This window comes from Schistocerca serialis, chromosome 2 (assembly GCF_023864345.2).
Source record: "Schistocerca serialis cubense isolate TAMUIC-IGC-003099 chromosome 2, iqSchSeri2.2, whole genome shotgun sequence".
In the NCBI taxonomy this organism is placed as follows: Eukaryota; Metazoa; Arthropoda; class Insecta; order Orthoptera; family Acrididae; genus Schistocerca; species Schistocerca serialis.
Window position 1 is genome coordinate 536,527,011 of NC_064639.1, and position 23,459 is coordinate 536,550,469.

At 38.7% G+C, this 23,459-nt stretch overlaps 1 protein-coding gene across 1 annotated transcript in view; it reads right to left on the reverse strand.

Moving 5' to 3' along the window:
• Positions 1 to 23,459, reverse strand: part of LOC126457507 (cullin-3) — a 225,411-nt gene that overhangs the window by 114,478 nt on the left and 87,474 nt on the right. Inside the window, exons 2-6 of the mRNA XM_050093842.1 lie at positions 19,226 to 19,423; positions 17,257 to 17,442; positions 15,309 to 15,512; positions 12,341 to 12,520; positions 11,461 to 11,655 (exon numbers count right to left, since the gene is read on the reverse strand). Of these exons, the coding sequence (XP_049949799.1) occupies positions 11,461 to 11,655; positions 12,341 to 12,520; positions 15,309 to 15,512; positions 17,257 to 17,442; positions 19,226 to 19,423 (963 nt within the window). The remainder of the gene's footprint in view (positions 1 to 11,460; positions 11,656 to 12,340; positions 12,521 to 15,308; positions 15,513 to 17,256; positions 17,443 to 19,225; positions 19,424 to 23,459) is intronic.

Genomic DNA, 23,459 nt, shown 5'->3' on the forward strand with positions numbered 1-23,459 from the left:
CACAAGAACTCTTCTCTTTGCAGGACAGTGGCGTGATTTCCCCTGTAACAGCCAGTCATTGGACATCCAATTTTGTGTTTATGAAGTGGCCATATGGCAAATTACACTTGTGTGTAGATTTCAAGACAGTGGTAAATCCACAGACTGTGATTGACTTTCTTCCTTTTTTAGGGCCTGACAAACTCATGGACAACCCTGGTGCAGGTCACCTCTTCCCCAAGACTGGTCTCTGTGACACTTATTTGCAGGGTCACCTCTTCCCCAAGACTGATCTCTGTGACACTTATCTGCAGCTTGCCTTGGATGAACAGTCACAACCAGCTTTTGTGATCAACACCCACATGGGGTCATTTAAATTTCTGCTGTTGCCCTTTGCAGTCAGTCCACACCTGCAATGTTCAATGTTACTTAAAGCAGTTGACTGCTATGGTTCCTTCTTGTATGAACTATTTGGACAGAATCATAGTTTTATGTCATCCTCCGGAAGAACATCTTTCCAATTTCAGGAAGTTGTTTAAAACCTCTCAGATGCTGAGTTAAAGTGTAAATAAATCATGCACTCCTAACAGGCTGAGATTGTTCAGCCCTTCAAAGTCAATCGCTCCATGCAAGGTGAAAAAGCTGCAGTGTTGGTATCTGCTCCTCTCCAATTATCAGTAAGAAACTGTGTACAGACCAACAGCTAAGCATTCTACTGCTGGCAGTCTTTCTCACCTCCCAACTGGCACTGATTTGGTGTTCGATATCCCAGAAGATTCTTGCTTTCATACTGGACACCGACAATGGACAACTTCAGCTGTTGCATCCTCTGTAGCTGTCCGTCCCTCCTCTGCACTGCTCTGAGTTTAATGGCATGATTTGCTCTGTTTTTGTCTGACGCAGGCACTGGTAACAAGGCGTTATCACCAGAGTCTTGTGGCGCTCACTATATGTTGTAGAGGGTCCCAATAGGTTGCAAAAGCACCTTCAGAATCAACTTTGATTTTGTGTGTTACATGATCCTGCCACAGATTTTTCATTTGCAGCGTCAGTGACAAAAGGGACCACAGACTTCGCTTCCTGCACCTCCCTTGGGTTCTGCACCACTAGCACCCTACATGGAGCCCTTGGTTGTCAATTCAGTGCTGTCACTATTATTGCAATGGACCTCGGACTTCCTTCACTCTGCCGCCATTCGGTGGAGTGCGGTGGACCACAAAGTCGACACTGCACCTCCACCAACGGAAGAAGATGCACTGTTCTTGGGTGCGATTAAGCACCCTTGAACTGTATCTTTAGCCTGTGTTTCTATCCATTTTCAAATGAAGGTTGGCAACTGCCTCTTCAGTGCTATCTGCATCCAGACTACCTCCCCACCCTCACCCCAGCCTTCATTTCTGGCGGCAGAAGAACACAACGGTGGCAAAGAGGTTTGGGGGAGGGGGGGGGGGGGGGGCAGGAATGGGGTATTGTTCACCATCAATACCATGCCAAGCCAGTCCATGTTCTGAAGTTGGCACAATCATGTGATTGCACAGCCAATCTGCAGTCAGACCCACCACGGATCCAAGTTAAAGGACACTGCAAGTCGCACCTCTTGGTCTATCTAGTCTAGCCTACTCATTGTGCCTCAACACCCAGCTTCTGCTAGTACTGTGCATATATGGACTCAGCCTAGCTTAATGACTTTTACTATTTACTGCTTTGGATTAGTTATGAACATCAAGTTAAATAAAAGTTTATCAAACACTATATGGAGCTTTCGTTCTTTTGCTCTCTGTCATAGAACACAGCGACGCCTTGGTATTCACCACAGGATGACCAAACATCCTTCATGGCCATGTATCATTGAGACAATTCTTGTCTAAATTAGTTTTTGCATTCAAACATCGATTGGTGAACTACTTCTTGACTCAACAATCCAATATCATGAGCCAGTTCAGCCAGCGCTGTTTTATTTACCCCCTCCTCTCTCGTCAGTCCATGTCAAAGTCCATATCAGTGCATTTTTTTACGGCCAAACGTAGCAGCACTGTATATAATTGTAGCTCGTCCCACCACAAAATGCTCATTCAGGGTTTTTAATTTTGGAGAGCCCTTTTCCCAAAGTCATTTTTGGAAACTGTAGATATTGTTGGCCGACACTAACTTCATCTAAAATGGAGCGAAAAATTCATGTATGTCAAAAAGGTAAAACTAATTTACAGCTGGAAGGAGACTGCTCACTGCACACCTAATATCATGGTTTGCTTTGAATGGATCTCGCATATCTTCCAAATTGCTCACAACTGTTTCCATGCATTCTTTTATGACTAAGTCAATTGTGATAAGTGCTCTAGCAAGTATCAGACAATTACTTCCAACTTTTTCCTGTCCCCCTTTCCTGCAACTAATTCTCATCTATATGAAGATTACGAGAAGAATTTAGATACCTTCCCTACAGTTCCAAAACAGTTGAGGGAACAAATCATAATGCATGAACTCCACAAAGATTTAAGGAATGGTTAGCATAGGAGAAGATCAGAACTTCTGGATTGACTTTTCAATTTTTCCATTGTTCTCCGCCACGTACATCTGACACTGATCCTATTTTGTAATCAATTGCACTGTGTTGTTGTGGTCTTCAGTCCTGAGAATGGTTTGATGCAGCTCTCCATGCTACTCTATAATGTGCAAGCTTCTTCATCTCCCAGTACCTATCGCAACCTACATCCTTCTGAATCTGCTTAGTGTATTCATCTCTTGGTCTTCCTCTACGATTTTTACCCTCCACACTGCCCCCCAATACTAAACTGGTGATCCCTTGATGCCTCAGAACATGTCCTACCAACCGATCCCTTCTTCTAGTCAAGTTGTGCCACAAGCTCCTCTTCTCCCCAATTCTATTCAATACCTCCTCATTAGTTATGTGATCTACCCGTCTAATCTTCAGCATTCTTCTGTAGTACCACATTTCAAAAGCCTCTATTCTCTTCTTGTCCAAACCATTTATCGTCCATGTTTCACTTCCATACATGGCTACAATCCATACAAATACTTTCAGAAACGACTTCCTAACACTTAAATCTATACTCGATGTTAACAAATTTCTCTTCTTCAGAAACGCTTTCCTTGCCATTGCCAGTCTACATTTTATATCCTCTCTACTTCAACCGTCGTCAGTTATTTTGCTCCCCAAATAGCAAAACTCCTTTACTACTTTAAGTGTCTCATTTCCTAATCTAATTCGCTCAGCATCACCCGACTTAATTCGACTACATTCCATTATCCTCATTTTGCTTTTGTTGATGTTCATCTTATATCCTGCTTTCAAGACACTGTCCATTCCGTTCAACTGCTCTTCCAAGTACTTTCCTGTCTCTGACAGAATTACAATGTCATCGGCGAACCTCAAAGTTTTTATTTCTTCTCCATGGATTTTAATACCTACTCCAAATTTTTCTTTTGTTTCCTTCACTGCTTGCTCAATATACAGATTGAATAACATTGGGGAGAGGCTACAACCCTGTCTCACTCCCCTCCCAACCACTGCTTCCCTTCCATACCCCTCGACTCTTATAACTGCCATCTGGTTTCTGTACAAATTGTAAATAGCCTTTCGCTCCCTGTATTTTACCACTGCCACCTTCAGAATTTGAAAGAGAGTATTCCAGTCAACATTATCAAAAGCTTTCTCTAAGTCTACAAATGCTAGAAACGTAGGTTTGCCCTTCCTTAATCTAGCTTCTAAGGTAAGTCGTAGGGTCAGTATTGCCTCACGTGTTCCAACATTTCTACGAAACTGATCTTCCCCGAAGTCAGCTTCTACTAGTTTTTCCATTCGTCTGTAAAGAATTCGCGTTAGTACTTTGCAGCTGTAACTTATTAAACTGATAGTTCGATAATTTTCACATCTGTCAACACCTGCTTTCTTTGGGATTGGATTATATTCTTCTTGAAGTCTGAGGGTATTTCGCCTGTTTCATACATCTTGCTCACCAGATGGTAGAGTTTCTTCTACTGTATTTCTTTCCCCCATTCCTGTCAACTGTTCCCTTACGCTCTCCCTGAAACTCTGTACAACCTCTGGTTTAGTCAGTTTATCCAGATCCCATCTCCTTAAATTCCCACCTTTTTGCAGTTTCTTCAGTTTTAATCTACAGTTCATAACCAATAGATTGTGGTCAGAGTCCACAGGTTCCCCCAGAAATGTCTTGCAATTTAAAACCTGGTTCCTAAATCTCTGTCTTACCATTATATAATCTATCTGATACATTTTAGTATCTCCAGGGTTCTTCCATGTATACAACCTTCTTTCATGATTCTTAAACCAAGTGTTAGCTATGATTAAGTTATGCTCTGCGCAAAATTCTACCAGGAGGCATCCTCTTTCGTTTCTCAGCCCCAATCCACATTCACCTACTATGTTTCCTTCTCTCCGTTTTCCTACTCTCGAATTCCAGTCACCCATGACTATTAAATTTTCGTCTCCCTTCACTACCTGAATAATTTCTTTTGTCATCATACATTTCATCAATTTCTTCGTCACCTGCAGAGCTAGTTGGCATATAAACTTTTACTACTGTAGTAGGCGTGGGCTTCGTGTCCATCTTGGCCACAATAATGCGCTCACTATGCTGTTTGTAGTTGCTTGCCCGCATTGATATTTTTTATTCATTATTAAACCTACTCCTGCATTACCCTTATTTGATTTTGTATTTATAACCCTGTACTCGCCTGACGAAAAGTCTTGTTCCTCCTGCCACCGAACTTCACTAATTCCCACTATATCTAACTTTAACCTACCGTATTTACTCGAATCCAAGCCGCACTCGAATCTAAGCCGCACCTGAAAAATGAGACTCTAAATCGAGGAAAAAAATGTTTTCCCGAATCTAAGCCACACCTGAAATTTGAGACTCGAAATTCAAGGGGAGAGAAAAATTATACGCTGCATCTCCAAATCGAAACAAAGTTGGTCCATTGTAATACGAGACACAATTTAGGTCGAATGAATGACGATACAGCTACAGTAGTTTGGTTCGAGTCGTAAGTTAGCAGTTAAGCTTTACGAGATAGCCATTGCTATGCGTCAGGCGCTCCGTCCGTATTTATACGGGTACCCTTCCTTTTCCACGTGCTTCGTCTGGTTTGAATTGATAGCTTATTTTTCTTTGATCTGATAAGCGCAGTTTTCTTTGTTTAAGGTGTTTACGTCACTCTAAGCTGAAAATGCGTTACTGTACTGTGTCATGCATTGTTTGTCGCATTCTGATAGTGCGTGTTTACGGCCTGGCTTGCATGGCTTGCTTTTGTGCGCGCTACCGCCGGGGTTTTTTTTTTTTTTTTAAAAAAAAAGAGGAATCGTCTCATTAGCGAAACAATGGCAAGAAACTGCTATTTGTTGTTACTTACACTGCTGCTTTCTTTGATAATGATCAACAAGAAGCAAATAATAGACTGCGTATGATAGAAGATGTTCTGAATGAGAGTTTAGCGAAAATTTTTCTCCGTTTGAAAATCTTTGCAGGCGCCTCTTTAGTACATTACATTCTACACAGAAATTAGAGTCATCTTAGATTTAAAAATCTAGTCAATTGCCGTGCTTCATTTCTGACTGTATCACTAATAAGCATAAGAATAATACGAATATAAACATGACATGATATTTATATTCTTCCACGTTTGCTGTTGTCTCACTCTAGTTTCGTAGTTTATTAGGCAGACCGGATTTAAATGAGATAGCAGCAAACATGAAACAATACATGGCAAAATGTTTATACGCGTATTATTCTTATGGTGACGAGAATACTGCATGTGATGCACAATTTATAAAAGTTCCTATTATAGCAACCATCTCTTTTCACATATACGAAAAAATTCGAAGGTAGAGTTGGCCATATTGACAAACACCCCGAACAGTCTTGCCAGTCGGATTTTCGTAGTACATTGAAAATAGCTCGTCTTCCACCTTTTTTTTTTAAATTTATTTACTGACGCAGAGGTTTTGGCGCCAGTATTTATCTTTGTGCCTACAAAGCATGCCTGTGTAGCGCTACATATATTCGACGGCAGAAGTAAGTTGTGGCGGCACCCACCAACTTTTTTCAGAATTTCCGCTGGCTTTGCACTCGATTCTAAGCCGCAGGTGGTTTTTTGGATTACAAAAACCGGAAAAAAAGTGCGGCTTAGATTCGAGGAAATACGGTATCCATTTCCCTTTTTAAATTTTCTAACCTACCTGCCCCATTAAGGGATCTGACATTCCACGCTCCGATCCGTAGAACACCAGTTTTCTTTCTCCTGATAATGACATCCTCTTGAGTAGTCCCCGCCCGGAGATCCGAATGGGGGACTATTTTACCTCCGGAATATTTTACCCAAGAGGACGCCATCATCATTTAATCATACAGTAAAGCTGCATGCCCTTGGGAAAAAGTACGGCTGTAGTTTCCCCTTGCTTTCAGCCGTTCGCAGTACCAGAACAGCAATGCCATTTTGGTTTGTGTTACAAGGCTAGGTCAGTCAGTCATCCAGACTGTTGCTCGCAACTACTGAAAAGGCTGCTGCCCCTCTTCAGGAACCGCACGTTTGTCTGGCCTCTCAACAGATACCCCTCTGTTGTGGTTGCACCTACAGTACGACTATCTGTATCGTTGAGGCTTGCAAGCCTCCCCAACAATGGCAAGGTCCATGGTTCATGGGGGGGAAAGGAAGGGTACGGGTATAAATATGGACAGAGCGCCTGACGCATAGCAATGGTACCTGGTAAAGCTTAACTGCTAAGGTTATGACTCGAACGAAACTACTGTAGCTGTATCTTCTTCAACTCGACCTAAATTGTGTCTCATGTTACAATGGACCAACTTTGTTTCGATTTCGAGGTGGGGTCAAAAACTTCTCTCTTCCCTTGAATTTCAGAGTCTCAAATTTCAGGTGCAGCTTAGATTTGGGAAATTTTTTTTGTCTTGATTTCGAGTCTCATTTTTCAGATGCGGCTTATATTCGAGTGCAGCTTAGATTCAAGTAAATACGGTATACATTCTGGCCAGGCTAGGTTAATTTTCTTACTGAATTATATATTTTTTATCTGTATACTATTTTTCTGATAATATGTTTTTATTATTTGTATCAGTTTGTTTCATAATATGAAGCATGTTCCACAAAAATTAGTAATCACAACTGTCAAATTAAATGATCAAAAAACATATTTATAGTCAATGTAATATTGTTATGCTTAAGTTTTCACGTAAACAAAATTTCTATCATCATTTCTAATTTTTCTACTGATAATGAAATCAATTTTACAGAAAATAGGAAGCTACTATTTTTCATACTACCAAAATTTTCAACCTTTTTTTATTAACCATTAAGGCTATATATCTTTACATAGGTAATTATTTTCTGAAAACAAGATATAAATTAAACCTGAAAAAATAATTTCAATAAAGATAGTCATGTTAATACTAATTTCAACTATGTCCTGTTCTAGTAGGTACTGGAAGATGGACTCTTAAAATATAATGTATTTTGGGCAACAAATGTGTCAGAGTTGACTTAGACAGTGTTAGATAATGGTAACATGGAGGAGAGTGGATTTAGCATCTACTGAATTTGGTACATGTTGTTCTCTGATCATTATGTTCTTTTTGTGGCTCAAGCATGTTGAACAACATATATTTGAAAAGTGTGAAATGTCATTGTCATCATCGTTGTCTTCTTCCCCCCCGCCCTTCACTCCAATATTAAACTCATGTCTCAGAATGTGTCCTATCAACCAATCCCTTCTTGTGGTGAAGTTGTGGCACCAATTTACTGTCACCCCAGTCCTATTAAGTATTTCCTCATTGGTTATGTGATTTGCATTCAGCATTTTTCTGCAGCACCATATTTCAAAATCTTCTATTCTCTTCTTTTGTAATTGTGTATACTGTTTATCATCCAAGTTTCACTTCCACATATGCCTATACTCCAGATATATACCTTCAAAAAAGACTTCCTAACATTTAAGTCTACATTCGATGTTAACAAATTCCTTTTCTTCAGAAATGCTTTCCTTGTCATTTCCAGTCTACATTTTATATGTTCTCTACTTCATTCTTCACCAGTTATTTTGCTGCCCAAATAACAAAGTTCATCTACTGCTGGAAGTGCCTCATTTCCTAATCTAATTCCCTCAGCATTACCTCACTTAATGTGATTACATTCCATAATTCTTGTCTTGCTTTTGTAGATGTTCAACTTACAGCCTCCTTTCAAGACACTGTCCATTCCGTTCAACAGCTCTTCCAAACCTTTTGGTGTCTCAGAGAGAATTACCTCAAGATTTTTATTTATTCTCCTTGAGCTTTAATTCCTACTCCAAATTTTTCTTTGGTTTCCTTTGCTGCTTGCTCAGTGTACAGACTGAATAACATCAAGAACAGGCTACAACCCTGTCTGACTACCTTCTCAACCACTGCTCCCCTTCCATGCTTCTCAACTCTTGTAACTGCCATCTAACTTCTACGCAAGTTGTAAATAGCCTTTCACTCCTTTTACTTTACACCTGCTACCTTCAGAATTTCAAAGACAGTATTACAGTCAACATTGTCAAAAGCTTTCTCTCAGTCTATAAACGCTAAAAACTTAAGTTTGCTTTCCCTAACGTATCTCCTTAGTCATAGCCTCAGTATCGCCTCACATGTTCCTACATTTCTCTAAAATCCAAAATTATTTTCCTGAAAGTCTGCTTCTACCAGTTTTTCCATTGCTCTGTAAATAATTCACATTAGTATTTTGCAAACATGACTTATTAAACTAACGGATTTTCACACCTGACAGCAACTGCTTTCTTTGAAATTGGAATTATTATATTCTTCTTAAAGTTTAAGGATATTTCACCTGTCGCATACATCTTGCGCACCAGATGGAAGAGTTCTGTCATGATTGGCTACCCCAAGGTTATCAGCAGTTCTGACGAGATTTCGTCCAATCCAGAGGCCTTATTTTGAGTTAGGTCATTTAATGCTCTGTCAAATTATTCTTGAAGTATCATACCTCCCATTTCTATAATATTGCCTTCAAGTCCGTCTCTTGTGTATATCATCTACATACTCCTTCCACCTTTCAGCTTTCCCTTCTTTGCTTAGTACTGGTTTGCCATCTGAGCTCTTGATATTCATACAGCGCTTTTCTTTATTCTGTCTCTGATTTTCCTGTAGGCATTATCCACCCTCCAACCCCCCCCCCCCCCCCTCTCCGCAGTGAAATATTCTTCTAAATCCTTACATTTGTCCTCTAACCATCCCCACTTAGCCATTTTGTACTTCCTGTCAATCTCATTTTTTAGGTGTTTGTATTCCTTTTACCTGATTCATTCGATGCTTTTTTTTTCCCCTACCCCTTTCATCAATTTAATTCAATATCTTCTGTGTTATCCATGGATTTTGTCATTTTACCTATTTGATCCGCTGCTGCCTTCACTATTTCATCCCTCAAAACTACCCACTGATCATCATTCCTTTCCCCTGTTCTTGTCAACCGTTGCCTAATGCTATCTCTGAAACTCTCATTCTTTCAACTTATCCAGGTCCCATCTCCTTTATTTTGTACCTTTTCACAATCTCTTCAGTTTCGATATGTGGTTCATAACCAATAAATTGCACTGAGGGTCTACATTTATCCCTGGAAATTTATTAAAATTTAAAATCCGATTCAAAAACCTTTGTCTTACCAGTATATTCAATTTGAAACTTTCCTGTGTCTCCAGGTCTCTTCCATGTATCAACCTCCTTTCATGATTCTTAAACCAAGTGTTAGTGATGATTAATTATGCTCTGTGCAAACTGCTGCCTGGCAATTTCCTCTTTCATTCCTTTCTCCCAGTTCGTATTCACTTACTATTTTTCGTTCTCTTCCTTTTCCTATTATCAAATTCCAGTACCCCATCGCAATTACATTTTTGTCTCCCAGAACTGTCTGAATAATTTCTTTTATCTCATCACACATTTCTTCAATCCCTTCTTCATCTGCGGAGCTAGCTGCCACATAAACTAGTACTACTGTGATAAGTGTGGGCTTTGTGCCTATCTTGGCAACAACAATGCATTCACTAAGCTGTCCATAGTAGCTTACCCACTTTCCTATTTTCTTATTCATTATTAATCCTTCTCCTAAATTACCCCTACGTAACATCTTATCTATAATCCTGTATCCACCTGATCAGAAATCCTGTTCCTCCTGCTACCAAACTTCACTAATTTCCAATACATCTAACTTCAACCTAAACCATTTCCCTTTTTACATTTTCTAATGTACCTGCCTGATTAAGGGATCTGACATTCCACGCTTCAACCCACAGAACGCCAGTTTTCTTTCTCCTGATAACGATGTTCTTCTGAGTAGTCCTCGCCCGGAGATCTGAATGGGGGACTACTTTACCTTAAGAATATTTTACCCAAGAGGACGGCATCATTATTTAAGCATTCAGGTGAGCTGCATGCCCCTGGAAAAATCCTGGGTGTCGCTTCCCCTTGCTGCCAGCCTTTCGCAGTACCAGTACGTCAAGGTGTTTTGGTTAGAGTTACAAGGAAAGATCACTCAATCATCCAGACTGTTCCCCCTGCAACTGTGCTGAAAAGGCTGCTGCCCTCTTTTGGAACCACGTTTGTCTGACCGCTCAACAGATACACCCCCCCCCCCCCCCCACACCCCCCACACTGAGGTTTGCACATATGGTACAGCTATCTGTTTCGCTGAGGTACACAAGCCACCCCTCTGAAAGCAGCAAGGGCCATGGTTAAAGTGTCAAATATGTGATGGTAAATGATGTTTCGAGAACATGCAAATAAAAAAACAAAATGGTTAAAAGCAACATAATGTTCCAGTAACCTGTCATTTAAACAATCTGGACAAAATCTTTTCAATGGGTTAAACCGGAACACAGGAACCAGCCCTGACACCAAGACCAACTTCGCAAGATAAGTACCATTTATCTGCAAATATAATTCATTTGCTCTTACTACATGTTTTAAAGTTGTTTAAACTATGAGATAGTTATTACTATGTAATAATTGTGCTTTGTAATGTCTGGACATATAAGTAAGGCTGTGCATAGAATACAGACATCTACAGAATGAGACTGACATAGTGGCAAAGCAGGAATGGCTAGAGAAGGAATGCAAACATATGGGGAAAAATAGATGTTGCTTATAGGACAATTAAAAAGACCTTTGGAGAAGAGAGTAGCACCTGTATAAATAGTAAGAACACAGATGGCAAGTATGAACTAAAGAAGAATCTGACAGAGAGCAGACAAGTCTTAGTCACAGTAAAGTACCTAGTGTAGAAAATATCCTTCAAGAATTGTACATAACTATTCATTCCAGCTCGTAAGCAAGACAGCTGGAATACCATACACATTGCAAAGAATGTAACAATCCTAATTACAAGGAGGACTACAGTCTCATAATGAATGCTACTTGATTCACATAATGCTGCTAGTTACTACTATCAACACACCTGTACAAAGTTAATGGCATTTGTTCCACCTTCTTCTTCTTGCACTAAAGCTTTGCCTTGCTCTCTGAGGTACTGGCTTACACAATCAGCCATTGTTTTCAGGCCATCAGTTACTCTGTTAAAGAGTTTATACATACATGCCAAATCTTCTGTCTTCTGGTTTTTCAACATATGAACAACACCGGAATTCTCCATCTGAAACGAAATAAGTACCAGTCAGCACACTGTGCATGTTCTCATTATGTGTGTTTGAAGATTAGAAGACTTGCAAGCTTTTGTTTCACATTTCTTCATGTTGTGTTTTTTAGGATATAATGAAGCTAAATATATCTTATTTAATTCTGAAGAGACTGTAATGAATATATCTGGATCAGAATACCACAGTGACTAACACTGATTGCTTGCAGGGCACCTATTACTGCAATCACCAATCAGTGCACAAGGTCCGTCACATTATCTGTTCTCTTCATTGTAGCAGTACTGTGTACTGCTCTGTTCTCTAGGTGCCTCTTACTACTGTGTTATCACAGATGTTATTTGCGGCCAATAACCTTATTGTGAAATATTCATTGTTTCTCTGTGCACCACGTTTAACTTATATACCAGAATGTCAAACTATTTGTGATACTGCAGCCTACAGAAAAGCACTAAGGCTATTCTGATGATCCAAAGGGGACTCAAAATGTATGTTAAAGAAGGATCACGTGAATAACTTGAGTACTAAATGGCTGTTGAAGCAGCAGCCTTATGCGTGGTGGGAAATGGTGAATAAACTACTTCTGCCTTTTGAAGCTCTGCTATGCCCAACTATTAACACAACTTTATTATTTTGATCCAGTTGTAGACCACAAAACTTCATACATTTCAGGTAATAACTTACTTCTACAATCGTCTTCATGTGTTTCTTTATCAGTTCTTCTTCAACGACTTCTACAATCCTGGTTTCTGTGGACTCATCAAGATAGTGTTTTGCTCTTTCTGCTTCTTCATTTATACGGGCTTCTACTTTTTTAATGTAAACAGATGCACTGTTTTCTGCAAGGAAGTTTTGGCTTTCCAACTAGAAAAAAGGAAAAACTGTGAATTACTTTTTTAATATTATAAATTTCATTCAGAAGCACACATATTACCAATATCCAAGAAATGAGGGGGAAGGAGGGTGTGGGTGGAAAGGAAGGGATGCAATTTGCTCAACAAGTAATCATGCAGCCACCGATGGGAACAAAACCTACACATCTATTTGTCATTACTCACACACTAGTCCCAAAGTCATCTGAGTTACTATGTGTGAACTGAATAAACGGCAAACTTTACAAAACTGTAACATGTAATTAAGAAATTGGCAGGTGAATGGGTCAACAAAGCTGAATTTAACTTCAGCATAGCACTTTAAAGTACAGCACTTTTAATTAAATTTTAACTTCTAATGGTGAAAAAAACAGGTCACAAAGTTGCTGGTCGTGAATGAGTATAGTATGTGGTTTTGATCTGTGCATACATGTCTGACTATATGAGATATAGAGTAAATTTTAAACAAATTTAACTATTCTATTTTACCACTCCAAAACAGGTCGATAAAACAGTGATGCATCTACTTTGTATGTTAGTCAAGAAATAATGACCTAAGAAAGGATTTAAAACTAAGATTCTTTTGTTATTTTTGGAGCAATTTGAATGGCCCAATGTCCAAAAGCTAAAGTTATTCTCAAACTACACATCTTGCCATGGTGAGATATAATTTATCTTATGTATTATTTTTGGAAGTATTTGAACTGCAGTGGAACAACTTTACAAGTAGGTTAAGTTGATTATGAGCCAAGTCAGTATTCACCGACTGCCTATAGTTCACAAAACATTTATATTGTAAAATCATTATTACTTCTCAGTTTTTTTCAGGTGTGCCATTATTTTTACAGGTGAAGAATAGATTCACAGTGTGTTAATTTACAGAGGATTTCATGAGAGCACACAAAGTCAGCACACCTGTTGTGGTCATTAAAGCAGGTCCAGAGTTTATGGCAATAGAAGGCTAGTGGCATTTACTACCTGTCTACAGCTCACGAATCTTGAGTTCCTAGTCATCAGTGGGTGATCCATTTGGGGGAGTACACAGAACAGCCAAGTGGTGAGACTTTTAGCACAGAAAAGGAAACAGTACTGCAAAAGCTTGGAACCCCATGTTTCCCACTCACATGCTCACAAAAGTTGTAGACCTTCTTGGATTGATGCACAATTTTTTAAAAGGTATATATATACTGACAGGATGTTCTATAGAATTTCATCAGAGTACACCAAAGGCAGCAGATTTATTAGAAACAAACCCAAGCTGCTGTAGTTCTTTGCAACAATGCAAAGGGACATTAATAGCAATATAATGTATGTTCTGTATATTTTTCATCAAAAAATATCTCTCTGAAGCTTCCTTGCACATTAAAACTGTATGGAGGGCAAAGACTCTGTCAGGCCCTTTGCGTTTCACAGGCAAGTGCTCAACTGACTGAAGTACCCAAGCACAACTCTCAACCCATCCTCATAGCTTTACTTCTGCCAGTACCTACCTCATCTATTACCTTTTGCACTCAACTGCAGAGTGACAAATTCATTCTGGCAGTATCTCGCTTTCAACATCACTGTAATCAAGGACCGAGTATTTCCAGTCACTTCTCCGTCTATTATTATTATTATTATTTAGAATCTGTAGCAAATAATTTTCAGCATGTATAACAATAAATTTTAACAGTGATGAAACTAACCTCAAGAAAATTCTCGTTAATGGTAGTACAGAAGTTAAAAATTATCTCCCATCTACGTGACACATACCACCACCAGAAGTGACAATGCAGTATGAAATATTAAGGCGTTCAATCTGCCACATTAACATGGTTTCTTGTCAGACCTCCAAAGTAATATATCACTTAATTTCATTGATTGAAAACACTTCCTTCTCAAAATAAAGTTGCCTGCCTCATTGCCTCCATCCACTTACTCTTATATGGCAGACAAGATGTAAACACATTTGGTTCCGAATGTTAGAAAACTTATCAGTATGTGCCTGATTTTGCAGCTTCTTGTTAATAACAAGTCTTCTCTATTTTCAACTAAGTTAGAAAGTAGTACAAATATGACATCAAAAGTAAGCAGTGTAAAATTAATGTTTAGTGTAATTGAGATAAATTATTTTGAATTACTCAAAAATTTGTATCAGGGAATGTTGCACTGTTTTCTTCCATAATCACATAAAGAACCTCCTTGTACAAACAGTAAGAGGTAGTTTCATAAATGGAATTTCTGTACTAGTGTAAATTAAGCAGAAAGAAACATAAAATGAATGACAATTTCAATCACAACTCTAGAGTTAAATGGAATTCAAAGTCTACTATTATATGATCTACCAGTATTAATAACATGAAAAGCATAATGCTGTTACTCGGAAAACTTATGAGATTCAAAGAACATGGGTCTCTGCACGTCTTTATGCACTCAGATGTTACAACATTCCACTTATTGAAAGCATTTAATTTTAATTGCAAAGCTACAGAATGTCTCTCTTAATGCTTGTCCTTTCACAATACACCTCCCATTATCCTCACCATCAGGTATGTCCCTGTCAACTTGGGATTTGAGTGATCTGCCCCTCCTACCCAATCTTTACCAACCACCCAACCATTGTTTCCTTGTTGAAAAACAAACTAACAGTTGTGAGAGCTGTGATAGTTTTTGTATGTTTATATGTAAGTGTTGAATTTCACCAACTGAAAGTAAGTACAGCTTAGCCTTTTGTCTCTTTTTTTGTAATACAAGTATTCTCAAAGGAATTTTCATTTTGATAAGAATATATTTTTACAAACCCGATAAAATTCTGCAGATTGCTGAAGAAAGGGTCTTTCAAAGTCTTCTTCATAAACCGACCTGCTATTTATGCCCAGGACCATTAACATTTGACATGCATTTTTAATTGCAATTCTATCCACTACTTCTCCTCTCCTCTCTCGCATTACCATATCCAACAACGTATCTCTTAAATGGTCTCTTATGCAACCATATCGAACAACCTGAAAAATAAGAACATTTATTACGTCACATTTAATTAACTAATTGGGACAAACAAATAGAATATAAAGTTTTCAGTCTCTTACAAAGAAAAGTCGTTAACAATGTGATTCATGAAGTACAATTTCAAGAAATCCACAACCACGTAACAACATACGTTCAAATGCACGGCAATAATGTCAAAAAGTACAATGACTGAGAAAAGAAATGCAGCATCAAGAAGGATAGGACGACACAAAATGAAACTTCACTGGCTGTGAGGGTACGTGATGCTATTTTGCTGATTATAAAACCTAGTCAAATTTACAAAGAACTTCACAGTGTGAGCCCACTGTCAATATGACATAGCACACTCTTTGGCCTGTATGCAAGCAGTGATTCAGTTGGGAAAAGGCGCCAGCGCCACTGTATCCTCTCCTGCAGCAAGTTGGCACACAACTGTTATAATTGGTTCTTAATGTCTTTGATACTGGCATTAGAATGGTTTTGATGTCCAACAATGCCCTAAATATGTTCTTGCAAGGACAGATCTGGGGGATCACACTGGAATATGGAGTAGTTCAACATACACAGATGGCTGACAGACACATTCCATGTGTGGACAATCATTATCCTGTTGAGAAATTGTACCACATACTGCTACATGAGACTTAGTGCATGAAGACCTGGGATGTCTGTGACATACCACTGTTTCATCAATCACTACCAGTTGTGACCTGAAATCATACCCCATGGCTCCCCACACAATGACACCAGGAGTAACACCTCTGTTTCTCTCCAAAAGATTGAAGAATGGGACCTCTCCCCACCACAGTCATTGTTAACAGTCATCCATGGTAGTACAGAACTGCAATTCTTCACTGAACACAATATGATGCCTTTCATCAGCAGTCCAAGCTTCTCAGTTATGACATTGTCCCAGATTCAGCCATATGTTTGTGGTGTTACAGCAGTCTATGCATAGGTATGGTAATTCCCTAGTCCAGCCGCTTCCCATCTCTGACCAATGATGTGAGATGACAAAGAATGTTGCAGGGTGTCCATTACTTACATTCAGATAGCAGGTGCAGATGTGAAGGTGTTACGATATGCTTGGTGCATAATACAGTGTTCCTCCCTTGTGGTAGTCAGACACAATCAAATGAAAACCTGACAACCAGCACGACTATGCCCACGTTCCCATGTAATCCAATATCAGGACACTGTCACGCCTTACAAATGCGGATACTGCAAAATTTGAGCAGACGGCCAAACAAAGAACCACAATGAGGCAACTTTCAAACTCCATAAGGTGCTGATAATTCTGCAACTCCACGTTTGTCACAACGATTACTCAACATTTGGCACTGTTAACACTCCTTGTATACCCTACCACACCTGGTAACAACACTAACAATTCTGGTTATCATTCTACCTGTCAGACAGGATTGCAACTTTAATCATTTACATACCCATTAATGGTGTGCATGTGTACGAAGTAACATTAAAATATGACCATTTTCTCCGGGTAGTTCACTTTTTTTGTCATGCAGTATTTGTGCTATAATTTCCAAACCTGAAATTAAGTAGGCATTCTTCATCTACCTTTCATACACCTATATTAAAGACCTACGACTGAGTTCCTGTATTGTTAACCACAAAAACTAGCTGTGTGTCAAATTTCTCAACAGATATGATCAGAGCCATGGTAGCAGAAATACAAACCTAAGTACCCAAATATTTGGTTCTCATAATCATAGAACTTACCTGATCACGAAATATGATGAGTCCAAGATTATATACATTATCAACATCATTCTGTTGGACATAAACCCTGTCCATGTACATCAGAATGTCTCTGATCATTACCATAGATGTCTGATGATCATTCCATGCTTGATTCAATGTCTGGAGAAAATTATTATGCAGTGCATTAAGAACATCTTCCCTGACCTATAAAGAAACAAAAGGTTCATGTTCAGATGAGTCTCATTAACAAATTACAAATTATTTCAACTGTATTACAACACATTTCTTTATGAAATGGCTCACATAACTAAACTCTGTTCAAGACATTAAGTTAGGTTAGATTAGCTTAAAAACACACACACACACACACACACACACACACACACACACACACACACACACACCAAAAAAATCTGTTTAGCTGACACTGCAGATCTAATGATTGTATCATCCGTACAGTTTACAGTTATGAGAAGTTCGTATTTTCCAGGTCACATGTAATTGGTTTGAAATCCTCAAATTGGCAATGACCTGAGGATACAATCCAATCGAAGCCACAAACTGAAGTGGGGGGCGGGGGCAGGGGGGGGGGGGGGTGAGAGAGAGAGAGAGAGAGAGAGAGAGAGAGAGAGAGACAGAGAGAGAGAGAGAGAGAGAGAGAGAGAGAGAGAGAGACAGACAGACAGACAGACAGAGAGAGAGAGAGAGAGAGAGAGAGAGAGAGAGACAGACAGACAGACAGACAGAGAGAGAGAGAGAGAGAGAGAGAGAGAGAGAGAGAGAGAGAGAGAGAGAGAGAGACTGTTTAATTAATGTTGTTTAAATCAAAACACTGATTGCTTAGTAATTTTTCCAAATAAAGTAAGGCATGCTCCTAGTATGGTCAATGTAGCTACATACGAATATGCAACTACTGCCAGTAAGTACTATACTGAGGAAGGTTTCTAATGATGATGGATGACTTGCACACATTAAAAATATTTTGGAATTTCTGACCTAAGCAGAAGGTGGTCTAGTCCTATTATTCGGATTTAGAAATTTCTTCCTTCTATATGTAGTCAAGTGCTGCCCACCAGCTCAACAAAAGTGGTAAGTAGATAATTTGGTAATAATCTCCAAGAACAGCATGTATGAAACTGTTAATTATCTCTTACTGTTTACCTTGAAAAGCTAAACTGATTTACAGTAAGCTGAGATTCAGTTTTAACCCATAAGGAAAAAGTTTAAGTGCAGACACTATCTGAAGTACCTTAGTAGAGCAGTGGATTATAGAAAAAAATTTAAAAATTACAATGAAAATGTTGGTGTAGAAATGGAAAACTAAAATTATACTGCACGAAAACCTGGTGGCACAAAAGTTTGAGTAAATGTAAACACTGAGTGAACCCCAATATATAACAATTTTTGTCGGTAAATGCTCACCAGATTAAAATCAGGTAAGGGGAAACTAAATAAAATTCCTAACAACAATTTTGTCAAGCAAGTAGAGATACCGCCATCAAAGACTAATTAAAGGTGACAAAACCTCAGGCTTCCTAAACAAATCACAAGTCTATTGACATGTCTAAGAACAAGCTCCTGCACTCACAGTTCTAATCAAGTTTCACTAGGTGAATACCACTACCTAAATGCCAATCTCCAAACCAAGACCAAATCAGCATGATTCAAATGGTGCAATGAAGCCACATTCCTTGAGCTACTCTGTAAATTACCTTTCCATTGCCGATTTTGTTCCATTAAGAGTGACAAGTTGAGTTCACTGTGTAAGTCTGGTCGATATTCAGTTTTCATTATTTAGTGTAAGATGACACCATACAATCACTTAACATTTTCATAAAATGTAGGATGATACAATACAACCATATTTTAAGAGAATGTAGCATAGAATGGCAAAATTGCATTACTGGGCTGAGTAATTGCTATTATTATTATTATTTTATTAAAAATGAAATCACTGATAGCTAATAAAAGCAGAGGGGGCTATAACCTTTGATTCCAGATGTTGTGTCACAACTTCTTTAAGGCCAGTGTACAAACGTTCTCCATGTTTGTGAAGGACCATTGTGTACGCATTCCTATACAATTCTTCAAAACTCAATCCAGAGTTGTTTTTCTTTTGAATCTCCTGGATGGCATTCTTCAGCAAGGCCCATATGCTTTCAACAAACTTCTCATCCATAGTCATCTGGAACAAAATTGATCATATAAATTTATAAAGATACTCTTTAGATTAAACAATATTTAATGTAAGATGAACATATTGAAAAACGCAAAAACAAAACATTACAACACAGTGGTGAAACCAAAATTTCTCTATACAAGTGAGTGAGAATAAATTATAAGCTAGACGATGTGTAAGTACCAAGGAAAAGAATCATGAGGAAAATGTTTGCTCCATTAAATAGCTTACAAGCTTGGAACTTAAAAAGCAATGATAATCTCTACCGGAATACAGAAAAACAAAAGAGACAATCATAAAAACAAGAGGGGTATTTTTTTTTTTTTTTGAGCATCCCCACAGAAGGAATAATAAAACATATCTTCAAGCATTTCTACAGCAAGTAATTATCAATAAATAGATCTGAGAAGTTATAAAGATTAAAAAATACAAAACATAATAAAAAGAAGCAAAAAAAATTTCACAAGGAATATGTTAAAATTAAAGATTCCAATGCAAAAGCAATAAGTGAACACACATGGTCTGACGATATAGCAGTCAGAGACAAAAGATGAGACAATATTAGAGGATACGAAAAATGCAAATGAGAGTTAACTGAAATATATGTGTGGCCCTCAGTTGGCCATAATAAAAAAGAAACAGAATTTATATTCTTTCGTGTTATGCATTTATCCAGCCAGTGAGTTTTTACTGGAAACTGAACTACAATTTATTTTAACATGGCAATCAGCTCAAAGCAAGCAACACAACAGTCTTTTTACACAAATTCTGATAGTCAAATAACATTTCTAGTTTTTCCTTCACCCTTTACACATTATTCTCCCATTCTCTTATTCTTTCATTCTAACCCTTCTTCTAACATCAACTCCGCCCTATCAAAATGAAATGACTGTTGCTTTATTTAAATTGATGTTATATGAACACTCACTCAATTTCTCTGCTTTTTTCAATGTTTTAACTCACAGTGGCTCCACTTATCCTAGTAGTACACTGCTGCTTTTCAAAGTATGCAGATTCACTGCAGTGCTAGGGAAGCTATACTCCACTTTCACATATCAGTCATTTAATGACACACATATGAAGCAGTTCAAATAATGTTCACTTTTCTCACTGACTCTCTTGTTCACATGTTTTGTATTTGAATCATACAAGTGCAGTAAGCATATCAACAATGATATTCATCATATTCAAAGGGCTAAGATTGCTAATTAAGTAATTGCCTATGTTAAATTTTGTGATCTTGTCCACACAATTCACATTTTAACAAGAAGTCTCAGATTATAAACTGGAAAAAGAAAAATATACCCCCCCCCCCCCACACTCACACTCACACTCACACTCACACTCACACTCACACTCACACTCACACTCACACTCACACTCACACTCACACTCACACTCACACTCACACTCACACTCACACTCACACTCACACACTCACACTCACACACTCACACTCTCACACTCACACTCACACTCACACTCACACTCACACTCACACTCACACTCACACTCACACTCTTGTTAATTCCACCTCGACACACACTCTTAGCCATCTGTGTAAAATGAATAAAAATGAACCGAGTTAAATTACTCCATTACCTCACATGCAATATATCAGCAGTGACACTTGCTTAAATAATTCCAGCACACCATTATAGACACACACTCAGTACTAAACTGAATTGTACAGCCTTCAGATCGTCTAACTACTGGAAACTTTCTGACATTTAATCTAAATTGACACAGAGGCCTTCTACCAAATGCATGACAATACTGCATATAAAATCTGTCCCTGCAACACGAAACCAGCAATTCACACTAGATTCGAAGGTCTTTTCAAATATTTGGGTTCAAATCCAAAGTTCAACGCTGGATGACATTAGATTTATCACTCTGTGACAACCTCACACTTCCAAATTCCACATACTTTGGAAGATTCGTAAACCTAGTCAACCTGTTCATTCAATCATTGCTTTTTCCAAGTTCCCCATTAAATACACATATGAGGGTTGGAACCATAATAGTCACAACCATTTATTTACAGCTCTTATAAAATAGATGTATGTTTCAAAGTTTTACTGACCTTCAAAGTTGCCACCAACATTGCGTATAACCCGTTGCCAGCGATGTGGAAGTCGTAGGATACTCTTAGCAGTGCCAGTTGTGCTGACAGTTCGAGCATCGCGGTCTATTGCCCGATGAATTTGTAGCAGTTCTGAAGCGAATGCCGTGAAGTGTTTCCTTCAGTTTAGAAAGTGAGTTGAAGTTACGAGGGCTTAAGTCGGGGGAGTGCAGTAGGTGGTACAGCACTTAGCAGCCCCATCAGTCAAACAAATCATTAACAGCTTGCACTGTACGAGCTTGAGCACTGTCCTGCAAAATGATTGTCAGGTCCTGCAGAAAGTCTCATCACTTCTGTCTCTAAGCTGGTCGCAAATTGTGTTCCAAAAATGAACAGCATAGAGACAGAAGTGATGACACTTTCTGCATGACCTGACAATCATTTTGCAGGACAATGCTCAAGCACATACAGTGCAAGCTGTTAATGATTTGTTTGACTGATGGGGCTGCTAAATGCTGTACCACCTACTGCACTCCCCTGACTTAAGCCCTCATAACTTCAAATCGATTTCTAAACTGAAGGAAACACTTCATGGCATTCGCTTCATAACTGCTACAAATTCGTCGGGCAATACACCGCACCGCTCGACATGTCAACACAACTGGCCCTTCTAAGAGTATCCTACGACTTCCACATTGCTGGCAACAGGTTACACACAATGCTGGTGAGAACTTCGAAGGTCAGTAAAACTTTGAAACATATATCTATTTTATTTGAGCTGTAAATAAATAGTTGCCACTATTAAAGTTCCAACCCTTGTATTTTCAATTGCGAAACAACTGCTACCCCCTGTATACACATTTCCATGCTAGTCACTCCCACTGTTGCATAAAATCAGCACTTGTCCCATTCCCACCTAACAGATATTTTCTAATTAATAATTAACTATACAACCAATATTCCACGTGTATACAGCTCCTACATTATTGAGACCTCCATTTCCCACTGTCTTCAATGAGAGAAGACTCATTTTCTTGCTCTCATCATTTTTATTGCAACTAAAAATTATTTTAATTTTGAGAATAAACTTACAAACATATCAAAGGTATAGCCATGGAGATCAGCATGTCTCTCTTTTACACAAACCTCTTAATGTGTAATCACTACATCTAAAACTATACTCTGCAAGCCACCTCATGGAGTGTAACAGAGTGTAATGTGTAACGTGTCATTTCCCCATTTCCCCTTTCCCCGTTGCAAGTGTGAATGGTTGACAGGAAGAACAATTGGCTCTGAGCACTATGGGACTTAACTACTGTGGTCATCAGTCCCCTAGAACTTAGAACTACTTAAACCTAACTAACCTAAGGACATCACACACATCCATGCTCGAGGCAGGATTCGAAACTGCGACCGTAGCAGTCGCGCGGTTCCGGACTGCGCGCCTAGAACTGCTAGACCACTGCGGCCGGCGAAGAACAATTGCTGGTGAATCTCTGTGTGGACTCTAATCTCTCTAATTTTATCTTCTTCATCTTCTTGTGAGATATACATGGGAGGAAGCAATGTATTGGCTGACTCTTCTAGAAACGTACACTCTTGGAACTTTATAATTAATTTAGACAGATTCACTTCTGATGTACTAATACTCATTCAAGATTTTAAATCCTATCTTCAGGTGTAAGAAATTATAGTTTTTGTAATATATAACATGTGATCAGGCCAGTCAGTGCAAGAGTTCTAACCACTGCATGTTGGTGGAAACTGTTCACCACCAGGCAGTTGCATGGTAGGAATGCCAACCACTACTTTAACAGTAAACCACACCATGATGCAGAATGGCTCTCTTGCAGTCTGCCACTGGAGTTGGATGAGAATAACCATGACACTTTCACAGTTACTACGCGAATCTGTACTGAAATGTGTTGCCCTTCTTTGGATTTTTTTCTTACCTTTACCAATCTAACCTGCTATGGA